The following is a 23,107-nucleotide window of genomic DNA, read 5'->3' on the forward strand; positions in this document are numbered from 1 at the left end:
CATTTTTTAAAAAAGCACACAGAAGGAGGTTCTGAGACAAATGACCAAGCAGAGGATTTTATCATCAGCTTTAATGTTTCGGTTACTTTTCTCTCTCTCTCTCTCTCTCTCTCTCTACCGGTCGTCTTTTCTCTTTTTACTGATATTTACCTCAATTGTACTTTCACCTGAGGATGAATCTTAAATGATTTCCGTTCCACTACCTATAATCTAACATAATGCACTAACATAGTGCGCTCTGAGCCGTGAGGCGCGTATAGTAACATCAGCTTGCCATCAAACCCCCAAACAATAAAGGGGCAAGATAATGCAGACTGCGGAAGGAGATCCTTTTTTTTGTTGTTATTTTCTTTGCTGTCAAATGTAAAAGGATGCGGTGGGGAAAAAAACGATTTGGAAAAAAAAATAATAATAAATTTAGATGATAAATGAATGAGAGGATGGCGAGCACTAAAATCGCGTACGGTGTTTGCATTTATTCCTCACCACACGCTCTTAAGTCGGCTCTGAATACAGCGTCAATAAAACGATGCTTTGTATTCAGCCTGAAAAGAAACGGAGAGTCTGTTTATGTTTTTTGTGTCTCCGAAATGCCTGTGCTCGATATTCTTTTCTTTGTCACATTTGCGTGACTCACTGAGAAGCTCCTGCTTTATCCTGGATGTGGGAGACAACGGAAAGTGTAATGAGAAATAAGCTAGAGGCCCTGTTTCTTTATGTGTTTATTGATTGCTTTGTCGATTTATTTATTAATATATTTATTGATAGATTTTTTTTCCCCCTCATGGTCGTACATCATCCCACTGTAAAAAGACACTATGAGCTCAGACACTACGAGCTCAGTTAGTTCAGTATTTGGCTGTTTGAGACGAGGCGTAGCTATAAGATGTGGGAGCCAGCAACCATAAATGGCGCCCTTTCTTTTTCCTACCTCATAGAGAGAGAGATAAAGAGAGAGAGAGAGAAAGATGTCCCTGGTGACAGATGAGTCGGAGCCTGGGAGAAAAATGACTTCTCATTCGCCACTGGCAGTCCAATCCTTCAGTCCGGCCCATTAGCAGAGCTCGACTTTCCCCTAGCCTGGCTTTCAGGAGAGGTACCACCTATAAACAAACTAGGCCGGACGATATGATATGGATTATTAAGTATACTACGTGAAAGCCATCCATCACAGGCCCGTGACCTGGGTTCAAATGGATTATTCCTTTCTGAGGTGGGAGACGTCTCCCGGTGTCTTACAAGATCAGTATTGATAGTCGGGCAGGAGTCGGCGCGCAGATACAGCCGGGAAGCGTTTTGTCTTTCGGTTCCTTCACCTTTCTCCACTGCGCACTCTCACTGTCTCACTCTCTTACTCTCTTACTACCCAGAGCTGTTCATTCCTTTCCTACCACTCGTTAGCTTGGACCAGGTTAGGGCGGAGTTAGCCTTCCTTACCGCTTTTGTATGAATGTAAATCACCCTGATCAGAATCATATGCCTCGTAAGTGTGGATGTTTATTAGACTGAAGTTCTGTAACACAAGTTTAATTTCCTAATAATGATGCAGAACATGATGTTTAATTCTCTTTAGCGCTTATTTTCTCCCACTGACGGCAATGTAAGTCTCAAGACCGAAGACGAAATACGAGTTAAATGACGAAGATAATGAGCTAAGACGCGAAGATATTACGACTCGCGTCAGAGCAGATAAACACCGTGGTGGGCTTTAATACAGCTGATATGCTGTTTGATTACTGATTGGTTTTAATGAAATGATGGCTTAGTGTTTTTCTGACCTGTGGCTGGCTTTTCCTCTTAAACTTTGTCTATGCTGAGGGTTCCAGGTCACACTGAAGCCAAATCAATGGTACAAAGTTCATTTGCCACTGCCAGGTCTCTCTCTCTCTGTCTCTCTCTCTCTCTTTACTAACACACTGTTTATTTGTCCTTCATGCCGACAGTGGCGTTGTAGTTGACACTGTGGTTTTTGCCACTGTCTCTGTGTGAGGGAGATAGGAAGCAGTAACCCAGGGAATCTCTCATGTGTATGTCCATATACGCCGTGTTGGCTGTTCATGATCCACCACTGGCTGCGTCTCCGTAAGGGATTAGGCGCCGATATCCTTTTAAGAGGCCTAATCTGTCTGCGTCATCTTCTCATTGGTTACGTACTCAGCAAGGGCAAGGCCATACAGTGTGAGTTTAAGGAAGTGAAAGAAAAGGACAGTCACAGTAAAGCGAGATTACTGTATGGTCATTTTCAGCGCCGAACCAGACAACCTTAAAAAATATCAAGAAAAAAAGGACAGTGCAAAAGAGGACAAATGTTTACAAAGACCCTAAGCAGCTAGAGCATTTCTTATCTGATTTTTGCAGCTGCCAGATTATTTAAGCAGTTGTATCAACATGTTGCCATACAACAGAGATAAAGCTGTTAGAATAAATATTATACGACTGTAATTATAAATGAGTTAGTGAAGGGGAAGACCTCTGCTAGTAACACTGTGAGTCCAGTGATCAGGTTAGTCCATGCATACATTCAATGCTGTACATTTTAATTAGTCTGGTGTGAATCCTACACCTGCTCTGGCGCATGAACTGAGCTGGATGGAGGCGGAAAAATGTTAATCGCTGCATTTAGATCTAAATACATACAGCTTAAAGAAGGACACAATTATGCTCAAATTGCAAAGCAGATTTTGTAAAATATATACGGATTATAATCAACTGGGGTAGTTTCAGTTCTTGTGAGGGAACTCTGGTATTAACCATCATAACTTAAATATGATTTACATAATTTTAACATTGAGGCATTTAGGAATACATAGAAAAACAGGTAGTCCCTGACTTACAAACATTTGAGATCTGAATTTCCACAGATACGAACGGACCACGGTTTTGTGAACATCGTAGATGTGAACAAATCACGGAAGTAACTCACGTATATTGTACGAACAAAAGACACTGCAGTATGTAGGTGAATGTATAAGACATCTTTAGTCTGGTATACTGCATGTCTGCATGTGGCGGTGCAAGAGAAATTAGTTGACCTCACCAGTTTTAATGAATCAGCCTGGAAGCATGATGATGGACAATAGCTTTCCTGTAAACAACATCCTAAAATCCTCAACAAAACAGAATTCACAGTCCAATACAGTGGAAAACAACCCAGAGAGAAAATGTCATCCGGGATTCCCCTCACGATTTAAAGGCGCAGAGACAACACTGTCGCATATGAGATTAAGTACTCCTTAGGTGCGGTTACAGTTTTTGGCAACATGATGGCAGTGTGGGGAAAATAGAACAGAGAATTAGCCAAGTGGATTGGTATGCTTTTCATTTTACAGTATATTCGTGTCAAAAGTGTACAATACAAGACTCACTTTGTCAGACTTAAGGACAAATCTGACTCACGAACGCGCTCCTGGAGGGGAATTCGTTCGTAAGTCGGGGACAACTTGTACAGAACATGACTTTGCTGATCTGTTAATCAATTGGAACGTGGAAAAAAATTTATGTAAATCTTTGATTTATTCCTAACCTCATTTATTTCCCTTTCTTAACTAGGGTCTGAATTTATACTAAAATTTACCCAATATCCTTTACGTAAGCTTATGTATTAATAATAATAATTAAGCTTATGTATTAATAATGATTATTTCACATTTTCTATAATAGCACTGGCTGTTTATATTAATGCATTTTTTCTAATATATTTTTGTTTCTATGATTGACACACCATGTAGTCTAGGACTTTCTGTATATATGATAAAATTTGATGTAGTAAAGTAGTGTGTAATTGCCAAAATTAGCAATTTAGGAAAATGTTTAGTTATGATTTATGATTTTTGAAAGTCACTGCATTGTCACAAAAGAATGTACAAAAAATATATAAAGAAAAGCATAAAGAAAGAAAGTATGAGAATAAAAAAAACAACACTTTACTTTACATTTCTCGTACCGGTCGTGTACATGGTGTTAACTTTCCATTTGAACTAAAATGACAGTAAAGACAAAAATAATTGAATATCTTTCCATTTAATCATAACACTTAAACAGTTAACAGTTAAAGATTCATGCTCAAATAGTAATTTTTCTTATTTTCTGATTCATTGCAACTCAAGTTATTTATTTATTTTTTCTTCTTTTTTTCCCCCTCCTAGACAAGCTCTGCCTACCCAGAAGCCTCAGTTCCATCAGTTGGCACCAAGTTCATTCCTAGGTTATGAAATCTCACTAAAGTTCTCGGGTGGCATGTCATTTGGTAGACAGCCCTAGTAATTATTTAACAGCTTCTTCTATCGCTTCTGCCAAAGCCTCCCCGATCTGCTCCTGCAGAGAAAAGTGTCTCACAATCACTCTGTCCCCCTCTCTCTTTATCTCCCAGTCTGTCTCCTCTAACCTCCTTTCCCTTCATCTCTCTCTCTCGCCCGGTTGTAATGAAGTGCTGGAGGTTTAGGCAGGGAACGGCGGCGGTGGCAGCGACGGTCCACAGGAGTGCTCGCGTGAAGTGAGCCTGCTTCGATGGCCGACCTTGCTGAAGCCAGATCCGCACAGATTCCTTGCGTTTCTTGAACCTGTCTTTCAAGGATTACATTTTGGTTCGTTGCCACAACAAGATCGTGGTACTGTAGGCCTCCTTGAGCGCAAAGGTCTGCACATCCTGAAGATCAGTAAAGTAGAATGAAATTTTATCTTTAACAGTAGAATCCTAAGATTGTTAACAGCATGGCATTTGAATTTCATCCACGTACACACACAGAAAAGCGACCCTGTGAATGCTGGGTTAACATTTTGTACTGATAATATGTAATCTCACTTTGCAAAAATTTTAAGTAGTAACATTTTCAGATTTTTTTTTTTTTTTGTATTTTTTTATAGACCGGTGAGTCTCAAATGTCATTCCTTCAGCCTTTAGTCATCTAGTGGACTACATAGGAATCACACCACCATAAGGTGATGTCCTACTGTAGTGAGACTTCAAAGTCAATAGAATTGAATTCTGGGATTTTACATGTACAGTATACACCTTGACGATTTTTTTTTTGGTAGCTCTTCAGCAGTCTAAACGAAAATAAAGGCTAAAATATTGCAAATATGGTTTTAAGAATATTCAGTAATAAAGGTAAAATAACTCAACACTAGTTTGGTGTCATGTTTAGTTTATACTGTAGGTGAACGTGCTTTTTATACTACTTTTTATCCATTTGTGGTTACATTTCATGTGCATGGAGTTTGCATGTTTTCCCTGTGCTTAGTGGGTTTCCTCCGGGTACTCCGGTTTCCTCCGACGGTCCAAAGACATGCAGATTAGGTTCACAAATTGCCCATGGTGTGTGAAAGAGTGTGTGCCCTGTTAAGGATTGACAACGCGTCCAGGGTGTACCCCTCCTCGTGCCCAAGTCTCCTTGTATAGACTCCAGGCCCCCCGCGACCCTAATAATATACCCCAAGCGGTATATACAGTAGATGATGAGTGAGTGAGTTACATTTAATGGTGTGAAACGTTTATAAAACCACAAAGTCTTCACTCCAGTCTCTTTACTGTATCTTACACAAGCTTTGTACAGTATGACCTGCACATCCTACAACCCATTTCGCACTTATGAGTTATCAATTTAACAAAAACAAAGAGTGATACATTTTTAATCGTCCAGAACGAATAGCCTGAAAGACGAGTGTACTGTATGCACGTTTCAGGTTTGAGTAAATGTAGTGAGGGCGTAGTGTAATATTATGCACACTGTGTGCCAGTGGTCGAAGAAACATAATGATGGAACACATGTGAAACCTCACACACCCAATGTATTGTTGCTATACTATAAGTTCGGTTTCCTAGTATTTTTTTTTTTCCTTTAAGGTACGCCAACTTTTGCATGTGTTTGTAAGGCCAGAAGGTCAGATTTAATGGATTTTATCGTGCATCTTATGCAGAATTGAATTTGGATACGTGTACCACTTTTCTTTGAATATATAAGTACTGCTATAAGTAGACGGAAAAGTTTGGAACACATACTGTAGATATCATACTGTAGATATTAGTCACAATCTTCTTCTTCTTTAAGTCATTTCTTGAAACCGAGCGAGCCGACCTCATTTCATTTTATGTGTATAAAATGGATGTAAGTTTAAATTGCATTTCAAGTTCACACGCTAACGGCAGACTGAAGGATGCGTTTTTCTTCTCACACACAAACTCTTAAGTTTCACTTGACGCCAAGGTGCATTTGCTGCGACGCCCCTGCGGTGAGAAACAATTGGTTCCTTCGTAGGAGATGTAGGATGAACACGTTCGTACAGGTTTGAGGCATTAGAGAACGCTCGCTGACATCATCCCTCCCGGAGCTTCCCGAATTGTACGGCTTTTGCTAGACACTGTCAGAATTGATATTAATTCCGAAATGGCGGGAGAACTGTGTCCATCTCTGTCCTGGTGATTATGCGTGGACGTTACGGCGCATGAAATTTGTAATACGATACGAGATGAGCTCTGGATGGCACTGCATCTCTCCCATTTTCTTCCTTATTAAAAAATGATCCACTCTAAATACATTCCCAATCAATCCCCTTGTGTTAGCAGCGTGCTCGGCTTTCCATCTCGGCCTGGGTCCCGATGATTAATATGGCACTTAGATGCTCTGTTCCTCACGCGCCCCGGTCAATATGTCATTACTTTCTCATCGTGCTGGTGAACCCCAGTGACAAAGCTGGACACCGGGACGGTCCAAGTGATCAACACAACTGAAAGAGAGGTGTAAATGTCTACGACTGCCCACGTTTAGTGACAGATTTCTGTAAAAAATCCAATGTTGCTTTGAATTATTGAGCAGTTTAACTTTCCAGCATTAGGGAAGTCGGTTTGACTCTGAGCTCATAAACACGACGAAATCAACAAGTGAGCTTGTAGGAGCTGTTGAAAAGCGCGTCAGTGCAGGAAGGTGAATAAACATTCCTGTAAGATTAAAGTTTGGACATTTTGGCGTTTTGTGAATTCAATCTCTCTACGTCTTCCCCGACAGGTTTCCCCAACGAGCCGGCTGCTGACATCGCCCTGAAAACCGTGAGGGAATGGCTGAAGGAGAACAAGGACAAGGTGAGGGCTGTTCAGTTCGGTTATGATCAATTACGCCTCCGGTCCAGCTGCAAAGTGCCGTCGAATAGTACTATTCCCATTCTATCACACATGCCTCGTTTGACCAATTCGTTATGCGTATCCAATTAAAAGGCAATTTGATTCGAATCAGGACTTTAAATGGTCTGGTGGCTTTGCAAATTGGCCGGTGTTTCAAACACTATGACAAGGCAGGACACAAAAGAGAATGCGCACAACGTAATAAAATTCAAATTAATGGATTCATTAATTCAACTTAACGGATTTGTGCGAATCAATTTGCGAGTACTGAGATACTGGTGAAAACACAACTGCACAGTGTTAACCGACTGACTCGCTCAGTCAACTTTTACAATTATTTTATATTTTTTGCTTAGTATTACCAACTTTTATTATGCGTTTTTTTCTTATTATTCTACTAATTCCTCAACAGCTTCATGTTTCGAAGGTGAGTTTTATTAAACGGGAGAAAAAAAAACGTTCTTTCTGCTGATCTTTCTGTTCTTGGTAAAACTTTAAAAAAGAATTACAAGGTAGCGCGATCCTACCAGGCAGTCATCATACTGTAGGTTCACTCCGCAGAGCTAAGGGCATGCCTGAAGAAACTGCAAGCCGGTCTGTTTTATTTCCTTTCATCAAAACGCTTCTCCGAGTGCTAGCCGGGTGAGGTTGTGACTTGTCGTGATCATTAAAGTCACAGCAAGAGTGTGCATGGCCTATGGCTAGAACCAACAGATAGTTGAGGATTAATTATCCTGACTAATGGCACGAAGGCGTCAGAGAGAGGAACTGCCGACAGAGTCACTGCCACTTTGCATTCTTTCTCAGCTATTGGCTTTTTTTTTTTTTTTAGAAGAAGAAGAATTGATCTCTGCTTTGGTATATGGCCTGTCAGTCAGCTTTCTGTAGGAGGACAGAGCAGGAGAAAGAACGCAGAAACTGGAGGCAGGCTGAAAGGAACGCGCCTTCGGGAACTAAATTGCGTTTCGTGTGGCAGGTTTTGTACAGGGTTGCGTCAGGAAAGTCGTCCGTTTTTTCGAGTGTGAAAACTCCGAGCGACTGAAACACGGATTGATTCGGAGCTGTAGAGCGTAGCAGCCAGGATACTCTCATTTTATAATGAATAAAGGAATTTTTCACTAAAAGCTTTGTGATTACATTTTTTAAATACTGTATATATATGTAAAACCGTTTTTTACAAAAATAAAATACAATCTGAGAATAAATTGAGAAATAATTGGATGAATGATGTAGTTTTTCACCCTAATAATACCTCAAGGACAACAACTGCTTTACTGGTAATGCCTAAATGATGTCTTTATTATTATTATTATTATTATTATTATTATTATTATAAGACCTCAACATTTTAAACTCTTGCGACGGGTTCCTCAAAGTTCCAGAGAGCGGGGTGCCTTGAGGTTCTGGTCCGTGTTGACATTACCGCCTGACATAATTGCTGCGGATTTGTCGGCTGCAAATCCTCCACACCGCCAGACTCGAGCGGCATCGGCTTGACATCTGGTGAACTTCTTGTCATGTTCATGGTTCCTGTTTGAGATGACTTTATTAAAATGCTACCTATAAGAGCTACTATAAGAATAGTAAACTGTGGCATTCAAGCAATGTGACTGGTATGTACAGTAAGGCCTGATGTGTGTGTGTGTGTGTGTGTGTGTGTCGAGAAAGCATTCCCCACACCATTACACCACCAGCAGCAGCATGAAACATTGACACACGGTACTGTGGGTTTGATGCGAAATTCACACCCTACCAGACCAGGTGACTTTTTATTTTTTTTTTCCTTTCATGGTTATTCTTTCTCCTACAGTACCTCTCTCATAAACAAGGCACAGAACTACACGACTACTGTACTTATTTCTAGAGAGTTCCTCCCTGATGTGAAAAAGAAATGAGGCTCTTGAACTGAACCTGCATGATTTTATTCTTTGCACCGCTCTTACATTTGTACATGGTCGATTTTTTTCCATAATGTAAGGGTTTTATTTATTTTGTGCCTTTTTCCCTCAGCTTCACTTTTTCATAAACTAACAACATTCATCATTTTGCTAATGCCAGGCTTCTGGAATAAGCTATTAATTGCTTATACAGGAAAAGAAAAAAAAAATCTTTATCTCGGTGTCAAAAAAAAAGTAAGATTTCCTAAGTTCACCCAATATCGACATTTCATTTTGTACACCGCGCACATTCCATCTCTTGTGTGGGTGGCTGTGGTTCTGACTAATGAGCGTGGATCTGATCCAGTCAGCAATTGTTCTGGGTAAAGTTCTGATGCGGTTGCATGTTTTTTTTTTTTTTTTTTTTTTTACCAAACATTTTACCCGTATCTTTAAAACTTTGACTTCATCTCACTTCATTTAATTTTACAGTCATGGGAATTTCACCGGCGTAAAAACCTTAAACAGGCCTGCACCTGGACGAGCTCCAAGAAGTTCATGTCTGGGAGTTTAGCAAACATTTACCCAAGCGAGAGTATTTATTGGATAACATGGAGGGGAAGAGTCCTTCTGGATCTCCGGGAAACTTTTTAGTATTCCTCTCACTTCTTTCACTCGGGGAGAGAGATTATGCGAATAGGCTGTCGGTCCTGGCTCTGTCAGGCTGCTCCTCAAATTGAAGCTGGCCTTGCCATTAGCTGTAGCACCCCAGCACACACACACACACACACACTTTCTTCTAATCTTAATAATTTTGTGCTTATGTGCTGGATAAATGCTAGCATTTTTTGTTGCATTTTTATATGAATTCCCATAGTCTGTGTTTAAAACTCTAAATATGTTAAAAGAAAAAAAAAGGAAAAAGTGGTTATTTTTCCATCACGATCAGCGACTGAGGGTTTTTTTTCTGCATGACTGAGCGTCATGGGATATATTTTTCAGGCTGCGTGAGTGTTTATCTAGGTTGCATTTTGCCTTTTAGATCCACCGCAAGCAATATTTCTTCCTTTGCATATATTTTTCTATCTGTAGCTCGGGGAAATTATGAGCAATGAGTCTGGCACAAATCCAGCCAGCTATTGTTCTGGATCGAGAGAGCTTTAATTGGAACATGGGTTCTGTGGTAGGCAAGCGGTGGAGGATGGAAAAAAGATAGAGAGAGAGAAAGAGAGAGTGAGAGAGAGAAGAACTGGGGCTGAAATGAGGCAAAGCAAATCAGACCTTGTTTTGTTTTTAAAATGCATTTTTTTTAAGCATTTCCTGGAGGTAAGGTTAAAACCTAACCAAAATCTGATGTTCAGCAGTATGGCGGAATTTTGTGCTGGAGGAGACGCTGCAGACGCCTTTATAAAAAAAAAAAAAAAACAACCCACCCCAGATTACAGTAAGGTGGGCCATGCGGCAGTAGCTGGCGGTGATGGTGATTGATGACCGAGTGTTAACATTAGCAGGCAGAGCAGAGGCAGTGTTCTCCGTGCTGTGTTTAAAAGGGCAATGAAGAGAATGAGAGATTTCTCCAAAGGGTGTAATTACATTGTCAAAATGGCTAACAAAACTCGAAGCGCCATTTAAGGTATTTTGAGTTCACTGCCGCGTGATTCACTCGCTTCATTTTAATTACATCACTGCCGGGGATCCAGGGTGATGGCACCGAAATAGAAGCCGTCCTCGCACTCTCATATTGTTTAGTGTTCACCTCGATCTCCTGAACCTTAGCCTACTTTTACATGTTTTTCACTTACTTTATTTCTAGGCATATAACACTCTAATTACACTGATACAAGCCATATGTTGCTCTTTCCTGGAAGCACATGTTCCACCCGGGATAGGCCTAGGCCAACTAAAACTCCTCAAACTGGCTGTGTCCAAACTGCTTTGGAAGGAGCCCAAGTTAAATACGCCGCTCGACACTGGGTGAAGATTTCTGACCACTAAACAGTTCCTGAGTTATGTAACCAAAAGCATGCCCACGAAGCCAAAGCTGAATCGCAACACGCTGTTTTATTGTATGAGATGTACTAGTTCATCATCTTAACAAGCATCTCTTATAACTGACTTGCGATGAATTGTGAAGTTCGATTCCCACCGCGGGATCTGTGCGTGTTCTCCCCGTACTTGATGGGTTTCCTCCGGGTACGCCGGTTTCCTCCCACAATCTATAGACATGCAGACTAGGCTATTTGCCGTTCCCACATTGCATGTAGTGTGTGAATGCGCGTGAGTGTTGACCGGGGGTCCGACCACATTTTTAAAATGGGAATAAATACGGTACAATGGTCACTATTGGCATCTATGATCCCTAGTTGGACTACAGAGGTTTCAGGATGGATGGATGGAATGAATGATAAATTTAGATGATAATCGATAATGCTGTTAATGTTGCATTTAGCAGATCTCAATTCTAATTGGTCTGAATTTAGATTTATTTTCTAATAATGTAATGTACGTAATGGGTGTCCTGTAACTCCAGTGTCAAGAAAGGAAGAAAAATTTGCAACATAAAAGTTTAACAACAAACTCATTCATAAAAATTCTTTAGTATTTTTATCATTTTTCTCAATAAATGCTTTAGGTAGAATTATTGCTTCTTAAATATTTTTTTTGCTTAGATAATCATAGTTTGTAAAAACATAATATACTTTAATCTGATGCTGTTGAACTTATGGGACATGTGACATTGTTTATATACAGTAGTCACAGACTATTTCTATTTCTGTCCATAGCTATTTATTTTATTCATTTGATCCGTTATCCTTTAAAATTTTCTTTTTTTTTTTCTTCCAGAGTGTATTTAGTACTAATAAAAATAAACTCAATTAGTTTAGGTAAGACCAAGGTAGTGGTGGTGGTAGTACAGTAGTATTAGTAGTAGTAATAATAATAATACTAATAATGCTACTAATTATTAAGCTTCAGTTCCATAATAAATCCTGCAGAATGAAGCTGTGGCTTTTATGCAGCGAAATAAGGCAGAACAAATCATTTTCAACACCCCATTCTAAATAGGACCAGTCAAATCAGGCACCTGTCACAACTCTATGCACACACACACTCGCACATTCACACATTCACACGCTGACACACACTAGCGCTGTCACGACAAGTCTCTCTATCACCTCTACTCAGAGCACTAATGGGCCTTCTCGTTCAGCTGTAGCTTTCAACACAGGCACAAAAGTTGTACTCACACACACACACACACGATTCATTATTATTTAATAAAAGCTTATCAGAATAATACGCCTTGTCTTTTTTTTTTTCTTTCCCCAAACCACAAAGCCTCACTGAGGTTCGTTCCGGATCGACAAAGTAAATGGGCCTTAGTTTGCTGCTACTTTTTTTTTTTTTTTTTGTTCTCCTTACTTCTGAAGTCACACCAAAGCTCTAATACCAGCCGTGAAATCCTCCCTGAAAAGCTGTTTTGTGGCTGCGCGCTCCTCCCGCCGAAGGGCGAAGCAGCCTGGCAGAAGCAGTGGTCAGAGCGAGCGGCTCTAGTTCTGTCATGATCTCTCACATCTGAAAGGATCAAAGCCGGGTGGTCACGCTTTCATCTGCACTTACAGCTTGGGACGACACGGTGCTCCGTATTTCTAGCATGTTTTTAAACTTTACGCGTGACTGACTGTAGAAAACATGGACAAGCATGAAATGCAACAAATAGCACGATGGCCTTTTTAAAAAGCACAAGAGTGTTCGGAGTCACACACCCGAGTGTAAAAGATTAATCAATACTGTTTAGTTTTTTTGTTTTTTGAGTGCTAAAACCGGATAAAATAAATTGCACATTAGTGGTTTGGATAGGAAAGTGGTGAGACGGGTGATGCTCTACAGCTTAGAGACAGTGGCACTGAAGAAAAGACAGGAGGCAGAGTTGAAGTTCTCTTTGGGAGTGACACGGATGGACACGATCAAGATTGAGGCCATCAGAGGGACAACGCATGAGAGGCCAGATTGAGGTGGTTTGGTGAGATTGATAGAAGGATGTTGAGGTTTGGAACTGCCAGGCAGGAGGTCTAAAGGAAGACCAAAGAGGCGATTTATGGATGCAGTGAGAGAGGACATGAAGTTAGTTGGTGTGAGAGAAGAGAATGCAGAGGATAGGGTTAGATGGAAGCAGATGATTCGCTGTGGCGACCCACAGCTGGTGGACAAAGAAGGAAAGAAGATACTATAGGATCATGCCAAAACCAAAGTAAAAACACATTATGAGAAAAAAAAAGAAGAACAAGCTGAGAATGGGGAAAATTTAGGACGGTCAAACGTTCTCGACAGAACTCTCTGAGTGAGTGAATACGGGAACGCTGGGAATGTAAGAGTATGTCGCGTCAGGGTAAAGGAAAAAACACGTGAAAGTAGGTGTGTGTGATGGTTGGAGCATCACTCGTCTCTTTACCTAAAAAACAAAAGGTCCAGCCTGATTACGGAGACCCTCGGCAGGGAACCGGCTCCCAATCAAAGCCACATCAGCTGCCCCATATGCCACAATTCCACTTCTTCCCTGCATAGCATCAACCTCCTGCGGCCATCACGTTCTTTATTTTCTCATTCTCTCAACTAATTCGGCCTAATGCAGGCGCGTGGGCCCTTAATCTGGGCCAGAGAAATGCTCTGTGACACTTCATTTGCCTGCCACGGCACTTTAATAAGGCTCTCAGCCCAGACGCTCGATGTCCACAACACGGCTCTGACACACTAAAACGGATCAAATGAAATCTCATCTCCGGGACGTCGTAATGGAATACCGCCTCCCAGAATGTTTTCAGCTGTTGCATTCGCGTCTCCATTGTGCATTCTATTGTGACAAGTGAGCTGTGTGTGTGTGTGTGTGTGTGTTTTAAATGTATTTACTTACATTTGTTTATACCTCGCCATCTGTCATCTATGGCATCTGGAAAACAAATAGCATCTCGAACAGCCTGCGCAAGACGCATTCAATCTTCAGTTGCTAATAGAACCCGAGCCACGTCACAATGAGCAGTTTTTCCCCATTCGGATCAGTTAATAATATTTTCAAGAGCCGCGTGGGTTGTGGCAGGTAAAGCTATAATGTGACACGAGTTAGGCAGTCATCGTCATTTATGTGAGAAAGATGGATGCTGTAGGCTGGTGCCACCGCACGCGCGATGCATTGTTCTAGGAACGGAGCGCAAGCCGAAGGATGGCTGTTACACCGCCGCGAACTGAAATAAAGAGATATATGTAGTCTCTCTCGCCACTGCTCCGGGACGGCTCGGTGACAAATCGGCTGTTTGTTTGCGGAATATCGATGCCATGTTTGGTGCTGACTCGAAGCTGAGCCAAGCAGTTTGGGATGGTCTCAAATCACCGAGCAGTGTCACTTTTTTTGCAAGCAAGGAAGACTGTCGAAAAACATGGCACACTTTTCTAACGACTGCTTGTGCCATTTTATTTATTTATTTATTTATTTATGTATTTATTTTTGAGTAGAAAAGTAGAACGTATTTCTACTCAAACTCTGAGTTTTCTATAGACCGCCACCGCCACCTTAAAACACAGACACTTGTCTATACAGCAAAAAAAAAGCAGGGATGTACAGTAAAATGTTCCCTGCGCAAGCACTGTAATTCAGTTTTGTTTTTGTTTAATTAAATTTTCCCCCCCAAAAAAGGAAAACGGTTTAATGTAATGAGATAAAAATGAAAATACGGAGAGCATTAAAATAATCATCTAATAGCATTGTAGTATATATCAGCATTATGTTGATGTAGGATTAGTTAAAGATGGTTCAAGAGTGACCCAGAAGTCTGTACATAGGAGAACTTATTTATTATTATTATTATTATTATTATTAATTTAATTATTATTACTTTTATTATTATTGAGCTCGGCTTTACAAACATCCTGAATAATTCTAATGCTTAAAGGAATTAATTTAAAGTGCAGTTACATCTTTGACACACATTTGTCATGAGTCTGAAAAAGATGATCGTGTGTGTGTGTGTGTGTTTGTGTGTATGTTTTTAGATACGATGATAAAGTAATCAAGTAAACTTATGTTTTACTAAAATGGATTAGTTTTCTTTTTTGTCCAATATGAGACACCCTGTAGTGTCCGGTCTCTGCTTGCAGTACTGTAAGTCCCCAACATACAAACAAGTTCTGTTCCGAGAGCCCGTTCCTAAGTCCAATTTGTTTGTAAGTCCAATTAACATTCTCTACGTAATAAGATGCTAACACAGTTGGCTACTGTATATACAGTGTATTTCAGTAAAGTGTTCTTTAGAGTCATGCTGATGTTTAAACGATTCATGTTAAAAAAAAAACGAGCAATATCTGCCATCGTTTTACCTCGCTCCATTCTCTAAATTAATAAAATTTTTGTCTCTATTGTTATTGCTTGGCGCTTTTTAGCAGCACCAGCTTCATCATCGCTGCTTTTGTACTTGATTCCAGACATCCTGGGCTTGTACTGCACTTGCAGAGGATGCAAGCTGTACGCACGTCACAATGTACACCAGGCATGTGATCTAACTTTGGTGATTGAACATGCACGAACACATTTTTAGAAGTTCTTGTTTGAATGTTTGTATGTAGGGGACTTACCGTATTTGGTTTAACATAATACAATGCCTTCCACTTTTATTATTAGCTTATAAAATAGCACTTGATCCAGCGCATTATTAACTTTCTATTCTATTCAGTGCATCTGTAGTACAGTACAGTAGTATGATAATGTTTGTTTGTTTTGGTAAATTAATGTTCCCTCCTATGAAGAAAATGTGCCTAAGGATAAATGCAAATTCTGCATTGAAACCCTCACTATATGCATTTCTCAGAATATGGCCCGAGGTGTGTACACCAGAAAACAAGTTGTCTGTGGCTTGTACTCCGAGTGTGAATGGGAAACCATTTGAAATTCAGTACAGCTTGGGTTTTACTGCTTTGTTTTTATCCCTGCTCCTAAAACCTCACATTATTATTCTGTTACTCACGATCGAGAATGTCTTTCGGCAGCTTCACTGATCCTAATAGTAAGGGTGTATAATTACGGAAGTGAGGAACATAAGTCACCGATGCTGTATGTCCTCCAAGCTGATGGAGATGACCTTGATTTCCAAGTGCTGCTTGATTGAAAGCCTGAGATCCATACTGCCTTTGCAGAGACTAACCTGAAGTGGAAGAACGCACTCATCTCAGGCCAGTCTGCAGCCTCGGAAACCACATGCTTAGCATCCTGAAAAGGCTTCTTTCCCCAACAATCTGTGACGGGCTCGGTTTTTATTAACTGACATCAGAGAAAAATTGTATTCGGGTCATTTCGACTGGAGAATAGCCGCGTGGAATAAAAATGTTCAGATGTTGTCAAAAATGCGAGCCAAAAAAAAAAAAATGATTCTCTGATGCAGATTCACAGCTGTGCACCATCACAGGAAGAGCTTTTGCGCATCTGTTTCTTTAGTTATGTTTGTCATGTAAGTAATCGAGGTAAAGACCAGATATTTTGTGTGTTTAGTTGCAGATTATGTTTTAAGGTTTATTCATTAGGATTTATTCATTATAATTCTGACTGCATTAGGTATTAGCGTTGACATTTGTTAATAATGTTATTAACATTAACCTGTGCATTAATTTGTTAGTTTTAAATGCTTGGTAATATAGTTTTGTGTATAGAAGCACGTTTATAATTAAAAAATGTAACTACAGCATGTTTATAATGTAAAGGCCGATAACTTTCAACTCCCTCCAAAGATTTTCTACGGGGTTGAGTCTGCTCTCCAGGTATAAATATTAAGCCTCAGGTCTGAATTTTGCTGTTTTAAAAAGGCAAAATTGGGGGATTTCGTAGATTTTAAACTAGGCTTATTAACTGAATGCTGGAATTGGCAAAAGAGATTAAATTCAGCTTGCGAGTAGGTCAGACAGCACACACGATTTAAATATTAAAGTTGGTGTGTACTTGTGTTTGAATCTTTGTGGTCGTGTCTCTGGTTGTTTTTATTGGAATACTACTGTATGAGCATATTGAATATAAAGCATTACAGAGGGTTTACTAAGAGGTGAACCAGTGGGACATCTACTGTTAAGTACTGATCAGAGCATCGGGGTTAAAATGAAACTACCCAAACTAAAAATACACAAACATGGTCCATTATCAGTACACCCACACATAATCAAAGACTAATCTCCAGCATAATATAAAGTACAATATATTCATATACTTTATAATACACAGGAGAGACCTTGCAGAACTAGATTCATTGCAGCAGATTTATTCCCTGACCTTCAGTGTGCTGAACATGGAGCACTGCAACATCACAAGAGGCCATACCCTGGTTAGAAAACATGTGACCTCCAGCTCTTGAAAAAAAAAAAAAAAAAACGGAGAGAGAGAATCAGGAGCAGGAGACTTCCTGTTCGTCTGAAAGCCTTGGAGCAGGAGCGGCGTGCAATTTCAAAACAGCTCCATTTGTAGCGTTCAGCTCCAATGTATAGCATCAAATGCTCACTCTGAGTTAGGAGGATAATTTATTAATTCACTATTGATGCTGACTAGCTGGGAATGTGATCTGATGTTTAAATAACGCGAACGGGTTCGAATCATTAGGTTTAGACAAGCATGCTAATGCGTACAGCATCCACACCAGGCTTTAAAGGAAGCCGCGGTGCTGCTGGGGTTAGCGTAACACAATTATCACTGCATCTCCGCACCATCTTTCCGTTCCGTACACAAACAGCGTAATCAGCCTGCCGGCTTTCCTTAAACCACCTCATTTTAGAAAAAACAACATCACGGAATAGTATTGTACACAGTCATCCATAACAGAGGTTTACTTTTGTATAAAATAAACCAACAAAAGAAAACTGAAAATTAGAAGAAAAAAAAAGGAGCTAAAAAGAATCAACTGAATGTCGAAATTAGCTTTCTAATTAATCAGCAAGATGCACACATTCCATGATTATCATTTTTAATGCAGGCTCTTAGGAAAGTCAATTTTCTCTTGAGCCTCCAAGCGTAGTAAAATAAAAGTTTATTAAGACAGATAAAGGCTGCTGTTTGTCTCCGTGTCTCATTCGGAGTCATTTCAAGGCGCGGGTGTGTGAGCGCATGTGGTTTATTATCCCATCCCGCTTTCTCTTAACTCCATAGAATGAAATATGTCAATACCCGAGCACGAACATCAGGGTGAGGCTATTATCCTTTACAAAGATGCCTTTTTTAAATCCTCCCATCTGTGGAGTCATTAAACTCCGAGAGGTCGGGGTAGTGCACGATCGAATCCGTAATAGTTTTTTAACCCTGCATTACGTGTTTTTGTTTATGTTCTTTGGAATTAGTCGGCTAATCTCAATAAGGTAACGAGATTAAGAAACATAAGAGCAAGCTAATAAAAGGGGCTGTAAAATGACGACATTTAGTGTAAAGCAGAACGAGAGTTCGGCTGAATTAGATTCCTTCCCGGGTATTGAGTCACGAATACACAAGAGAGTGGAGGAAGTGCGGAGGATGAAAGAAGTGAATAGTTTTTTAACTTCTGAAAAGAACTTCATTGTCTGTACTGTACAGTACATACAGTAATGCACTGGTGAGTGGTGTAATAATTTTCAGAATTAAAACAGTGTGAAATTTACAGTATCATCTCAGTATTCTTTTTTTTTTTTTCTTTTTAATACAATGGTACCGGAGATCTTCGCCTTAAGAGCTGAAATTTCGCAAGACATACAAAGCATTTTTGTAATAAACATTTAGTGAAACATACTGTAGCACCATGAGTCCCAAAAATGTTAGCAAGAAAAGTAGCAAAAAGAAAAGTTTCATTTTTAAAGCAGCCGGTGCCAAGAGGAATCATAAATTAAGCATAATTGAGGTTAAATGTTACTTAATTTACATTTACTCTTTTCTAAATGTTTTGATTGTTTTTATATGCAAAAATATTATTATAGTGTTTGAAAATTGTGAATCTTGGTAATATCTTGGGTGGCTGGAATGGATTATGTCCATTTACGTTATTTCCTATGGGAAAATGCGTTTTGCAATATGAAATTTTACCTTAAAAACTCGCCTCCAGAACACATTAAATTTATACGCCGAGGTACCGCTGTACTTTTGTTTACTTATAGTAGAATTAAATGCTGAGGAATATCTGCTTTCTTACCATTTACAGTACATTATCACAGTAATAAACTGATGTTCTCTTAAATCTAAACCAGAAATGTTAGACTTACTTGTGCAAGTTCTCCCACTTAACAAGATGAGAGAGGCCTGTAATTTTTATAATAGATATACCTCAACTATAAGAGACGAAATAAGACAGGGTCATTAGCAAATTATGGTGGAAAATAAGTATTTGGTCAATGACAAAATTTCATCTCAATACTTTGTTATAAACCCTTTGTTGGCAATGACAGAGGTCAAACGTTTTTTGTAAGTCTTCACAAGTTTTTCACACACTGTTGCTGGTATTTTGGCCCATTCCTCCATGCAGATCTCCTCTAGAGCAGTGATGTTTTGGGGCTGTCGCTGGGCAACACGGACTTTCAGCTCCCTCCAAAGATTTTCTATGGGGTTGAGATCTGGAGACTGGCTAGGCCACTCCAGGACCTCGAAATGCTTCTTATGAACCCACTCCTTCGTTGCCCGGGCGGTGTGTGTTTGGGATCATTGTCATGCTGAAAGACCCAGCCACGTTTCATCTTCAATGCCCTTGCTGATGGAAGGAGATTTTCAATCAAAATCTCGCAATACATGGCCCCATTGATTCTTTCCCTTACACAGATCAGTCGTCCTTGTCCCTTTGCAGAAAAACAGCCCCCAAGCATGATGTTTCCACCCCCATGCCTTACAGTAGGTATAGTATTCTTTGGATGCAACTCAGCATTCTTTCTCCTTCTAACACGAAGTTCTATTTTGGTTTCATCTGACCATACTGTATGACATACTCCCAATTCTCTTCTGGATCATCCAAATGCTCTCTAGCAAATTTGAGTCAGGCCTGGACATGTACTGGCTTAAGCAGGGGGACACATCTGGCACTGCAGGATTTGAGTCCCTGGCGGCGCAGTGTGTTACTGATGGTAGCCTTTGTTACTTTGGTCCCAGCTCTCAGCAGGTCATTCACTAGGTCCCCCCGTGTGGTTCTGGGATTTTTGCTCACAGTTCTTGTGATCTTTTTTGACCCCACGGGCTGAGATCTTGTCTGGAGCCCCAGATCGAGGGAGATTATCGGTGGTCTTGTATGTCTTCCATTTTCTAATAATTGCTCCCACAGCTGATTTCTTCACACCAAGCTGCTTACTTATTGCAGATTCAGTCTTTCTAGCCTGGTGCAGGTCTACAATTTTGTTTCTGGTGTCCTTTGACAGCTCTTTGGTCTTGGCCATAGTGGAGTTTGAAGTGTGACTGTTTGAGGTCTTTTATACTGATACCAGATGCCATTAATGCAGGTAACGATGGGGGACAGAGGAGCCTCTTAAATAAGTTACAGGGAGTCTGTGAGAGCCAGAAATCTTGCTTGTTTGTAGGTGACAAAATACTTATTTTCCACCATAATTTGCAAAAAAAAAGTTTTTTTTTTATTTAGCAAAATGGGATTTTCTGGATTTTTTCCCCTTATTTTGTCTCTCATAGTTAAGGTATACCTACAGTATGATGAAAATTACAGGCCTCTCTCATCTTTTTAAGTGGGAGAACTTTTTTTTTACAATTGGTGGCTGACTAACTACTTTATTATAGTTTACATGTTTTTAACTAAAATCAGAAATTGCACATTTCTAAATCCTTTTTTACTCAATCGTATGGCGTGTTCATGCCACCTCTTCCAGCGAATGAATTGTTAGCATAAAAACAATAACGCATTATAACGAGTGCTTCCATATAAACCAGAGAGCGCGCTACTGTATGACAGGAGTCAAGGCATTCACACTGTGCTGGAAATTTCTCACATGTATTTGTTGATGGCGTTTGGCGAGCAAGCTGAGTGGATTCGCTTCACTTCGAGTTCTGTGAAAATGAGCTTCTCTTAATGACATTGCAATTGATTTTGCAACTGGCAGATAGTTGTAGTCTGCTGCCTCGCAATAAACCATTTTACTCCTGAGCAAGACTAAGCTGTCTATTCTGTTTGGTCTCAGTAGACGTGAAAGCTAGCGTGCACCGGCCTAGCCGAACCAGAATGCAAATCTTTCACCAAAAAAAAAAAAAAAACAATGGAGAGGGAAGACATGTCCTCTAAAACACGGCAGACTTGCAACGGTGCCGTTCATCACACGGATTAATTATGCTTGCTATCTTCAGCTCACAGGAACGCAAAGATTATGAAAAATGTAATGGCCATTGTTTTGGGTTATTTTTTTTTTCCTCCTTTCTCTTTCCTAGTGCTTGTATTAGTATGGATTAAGCCATAAACCTCGAGCAGGGATCTTCCTCTTCTGCAAGCGCCATTATTTCCATTGAAGATGTGTTGAATATCAGAACTGACAGAAGGATTACATAATAATAGATCATTCCCCATACGTGCTTACTGCGGGTGTGTCGGCTTGCTAGGACAACACTGTTCCTCACTGGACAGTAAGGATAGAGAGTTATATTAGGATTTATTTGAGGAAAGTTACACGTGTTCAGAATAAGGAAAATGAATTCGGAGCTTAAGCCCATTTTCTGGGCGCACTATTCAGATACAAATTGCCTGGGTGCGTTTCACACCGCTAAGTGTTCCAGGTGTTTTTTTGGAATGGAATTTATAACTAGCATCTAGTCTACTTGCCTTTTTAAACATGAATAAGATCAGGGGATAGAAAATATAGACTGAAAAGGAAACTCTGTGAGTTTTTTTTTTTTCCTCTGCTGTGAAGAGACTATTTAAAAATGAAAAAAAAAAAAGAAAGAAATCTAATATAGAATCTTGAAAGCATCAAAATCAACATTTGCTGCATGAATAGTCTTACAAAAGGAATCACTGCACATTTGGTTTATTTTAGCTTCATTTCTTGCAGCTTCATTATTTTGAAAGGAATTACATTTATTTTAAGGAATGTTGTACAATGCTATAGGGAACTTCGGCCATGTGGAATTCAGCACAGCACGCTATCGACTTACATTTTATGTAAATAAATCTAAACGGGTTGATTTCGGGGCGGCACGGTGGCTTAGTGGTTAACACTGTCGCCTTGCACCATCGGGCTCCGAGTTCGATTCCCACCTCAGGGTCTTTTTGCATGTTCTCCCCCGTGATTGGTGGGTTTCCTCCAGGTACTCCAGTTTCCTCCCAAAGTCCAAAGACATGTAGACTAGGGTAATTGGCGCTCCTAAATCTCCCCAGTGATGGACTGGCACCCTGTCCAGACTTGTGTCCCAAGTCTCCTGGGATAGGCTTCAATCCCCCCCCATGACCCTGTATACCGGCTGTATAGACTGAGATAAGTGAGTGAGAGCGGTGATGTTACTTCTGGTGTTAGTGTTTTTATTTTATATAGCACCTTTCTTAAACTTAAAATGCCTTTACGGAATCCATGAAATATCAGGAACAAAAAAAGGAAAGTAGACATGAATCAAAGATAAAGCAGACACGGTTCAAAATCCATAGATGGATAGCATAGCCATGTACTGTACAAGTAAAAATAATAATAAAACAAATGACAGAGGATGGATAGCATCCCAGAAACAATAATAAAAAAAAAAGGAATAGGCAACACAGGAAGGATGAAGCACCTCAGCATGGGAATTCAGATGAAAATGATTTGCCATTGCACTGAGTGAAAGCATGTGAGGTTTTTATTCATGTTTAAAATCTGAAATGTGGAAGATATTAGAAATAGTTTGCGGTGTTGTAGGAGTAAGCTGGTTATTTGGAATGCTTGCTTTATTATTATTTAAACAAGACACTACAGGTAATATTGTTTGACATTTGATTGTGAAATTTCTTAAGGGCTTTTTTATGGACGTTTTCCATTTATTTATGCAAGAAACACTTGGGCTAATTAGATGAGCATATATTTGCATGCTTAATGGTGCTCGGAATCTAGTTGATTGATGTCAAAGTTAAAATATTTGTTTCTTTAAAAAAAAAAAATAAATAATTGCCATGCACTTTTTTATACA

The 23,107-nt window shown here is 39.8% G+C and overlaps 1 protein-coding gene across 3 annotated transcripts in view; it reads left to right on the plus strand.

The window, feature by feature from the left end:
• The window catches only part of macrod2 (mono-ADP ribosylhydrolase 2), a 617,779-nt gene that overhangs the window by 461,476 nt on the left and 133,196 nt on the right, over nt 1-23,107 (plus strand). For all 3 annotated transcript variants that reach the window (XM_053502322.1, XM_053502324.1, XM_053502323.1), the window contains exon 8: nt 7,002-7,075. In XM_053502322.1, the coding sequence (XP_053358297.1) occupies nt 7,002-7,075 (74 nt within the window). The remainder of the gene's footprint in view (nt 1-7,001; nt 7,076-23,107) is intronic.

This window comes from Clarias gariepinus, chromosome 8 (genome assembly GCF_024256425.1).
Source record: "Clarias gariepinus isolate MV-2021 ecotype Netherlands chromosome 8, CGAR_prim_01v2, whole genome shotgun sequence".
Taxonomy (NCBI): Eukaryota; Metazoa; Chordata; class Actinopteri; order Siluriformes; family Clariidae; genus Clarias; species Clarias gariepinus.